Source organism: Sphaeroforma arctica, assembly GCF_001186125.1.
Source record: "Sphaeroforma arctica JP610 unplaced genomic scaffold supercont1.5569, whole genome shotgun sequence".
Taxonomy (NCBI): domain Eukaryota; class Ichthyosporea; order Ichthyophonida; genus Sphaeroforma; species Sphaeroforma arctica.
In genome coordinates, this window is record NW_014034989.1 from 1 (window position 1) to 1,926 (window position 1,926).

General features: G+C 45.5%; 1 protein-coding gene across 1 annotated transcript; it reads left to right on the plus strand.

Moving 5' to 3' along the window:
• Positions 1-770: 770 nt before the first annotated feature.
• Positions 771-1,613, plus strand: SARC_15077 (hypothetical protein; the record flags this gene model as incomplete). The annotated part of the gene is made up of 1 exon (XM_014290795.1): positions 771-1,613. A coding segment is annotated over one exon (843 nt), but the record flags the coding sequence as incomplete, so codon positions are not given.
• Between the last annotated feature and the right edge of the window lie 313 nt (positions 1,614-1,926).

Below are 1,926 nucleotides of genomic sequence, written 5' to 3' on the forward strand. Positions count from 1 at the left end.
GTGTGTGTGTGTGTGTGTGTGTGTGTGTGTGTGTGTGTGTGTGTGTGTGTGTGTGTGTGTGTGTGTGTGTGTGTGTGTGTGTGTGTGCGTGTGTGTGTGTGGGTGTGGGTGTGTGACTGTGTCTGTGTCTGTGTCTGTGCCTGTGTCTGTGCCTGTGTCTGTGTCTTTGTCTCTGTGTCTCTGTTTCTGTGTCTGTTTGTGTGTGTGTGTGTGTGTGTATACATGCTTCGACACATTTAAATATATATGACTCTTTATGTTGATTATTTATGTTAAATATTGTTTCTAGAGAGGTATGTGAAGAATGTATTTATTTACATTTAGGAAAGTGTCGTCCGCCTATTGTCCAATCACAGTGAGCCATCCGCTGCAACTGGCCCGCCTTTTTTCCTATTGCAAACTGATTTGTGTTCGATTTAGACGGCGGCTATGGATTTGGCGTGTTGGACACGATCGTTGGTGCGTCATGGGAAACTTTAGAGTGAAGAGCTATTGTTATAATAAGTTATAAGTTATAACACTTGTTGAGGGTTTAGTTGTTATAGTGTGCACCTATCATACACACTGTAGCTGGCTGAAAGTATATATACGCTATTCATATGATGGAGGAGGGATCACACTGTCGTCCATCAATGTATAGCTTAGACATGCATTGGGTCTCATTATTATAAGTCACAGCCAGGGTGTTATACAGAGTCGTATAGACGATCTTCTCAGTTCGAACCTACAAGGACTTCGAGAATAATGAAGTGTGTGATTCTGATATAACAATGGACACACCAACGGAAAACAATGAGACTATGGCTGGCAGTGCTACAAATGTACCTAATGATAAACCCTTCTCTAGGACAACCGAGCCATCAAGTACAATCTCAAGCGACACCCACGACAATAAGAAGAAATATAGCGTGATCGCACACACTACTGAAGAGATAATAGCTTCTGCATATCCCGATACATCTACCCAAGACACGCACATAACACAGTCAAACAGATTTGTAGAAATGACCGAGTCGCAGCCGCCGTCATTCACACCGCATGAGCTGACCGGTGCGCCTAAGAGCAAGGGGCTGAGCTCAGCATTTGCAGCAACACCTGTTCGTGTGCAGAAGAAACACAGTGGGTATGTGTTCGTGCGGCCTACGCCATTGGATCCAAACAAACTTGCAGGCGGTATGGATTCAGCACAAGCACTGCTGTCAAAACCTCAGCTCGAGACGGAAAATATAGACAGTAATGCGCGTTATTCAGGGCGGAATGAGATGGATGTAGGTGCACATAGTATCAAGATGTCTGGCGGCAAAGTGAGCGCAGCACCTGCATTCACCCCAGTAAAGATGCATGCCAAAACCGTGAACACTGTTCTGAAGCCCAGTCTTGGGGCTATGTTTGCGAAACAGGCGAAGCATGCGAGTGGAAGTAGCGGTGCCAGCACAACTACGGCTATCTCACCCGGAGACAGTACCATGCACTCGAACACAAAAACGAACGTAAACCCCAGTACAAACACGCACGCAAGTGCGTATAAGCAACCTGCACCAAAAGGGTACAGGCAACAGCACCAGCAGACAGATGAACAACAGAATGAGCTCAGGCCAGCGTCATCCACAAAGGTACGTGATGCGAAGAAAAATTCACACGTAAGTATGATTTATTCCGGTGGTCACCGATTGGTTATGTGTAGTTTGTGCGTGTGTGTGTGTTTGGGTAGTATTCTTGTTGTTGTGTGCAGTGTAGCGTGTCGATGGAGTTTTGTATAACAGATGATGTCTACTTACGTGTGAATAGCCTGAAGGTGTGTCGTCTACTAATACTATGGCTTAGCTTAGCCTGAGGGTGTGTCGTGTATTAGTACTATGGCTTAGCTTAGCCTTAAGGTGTGTCGTGTACTAGTACTATGGCTTAGCTTAGCCTTAGGGTGTTTTG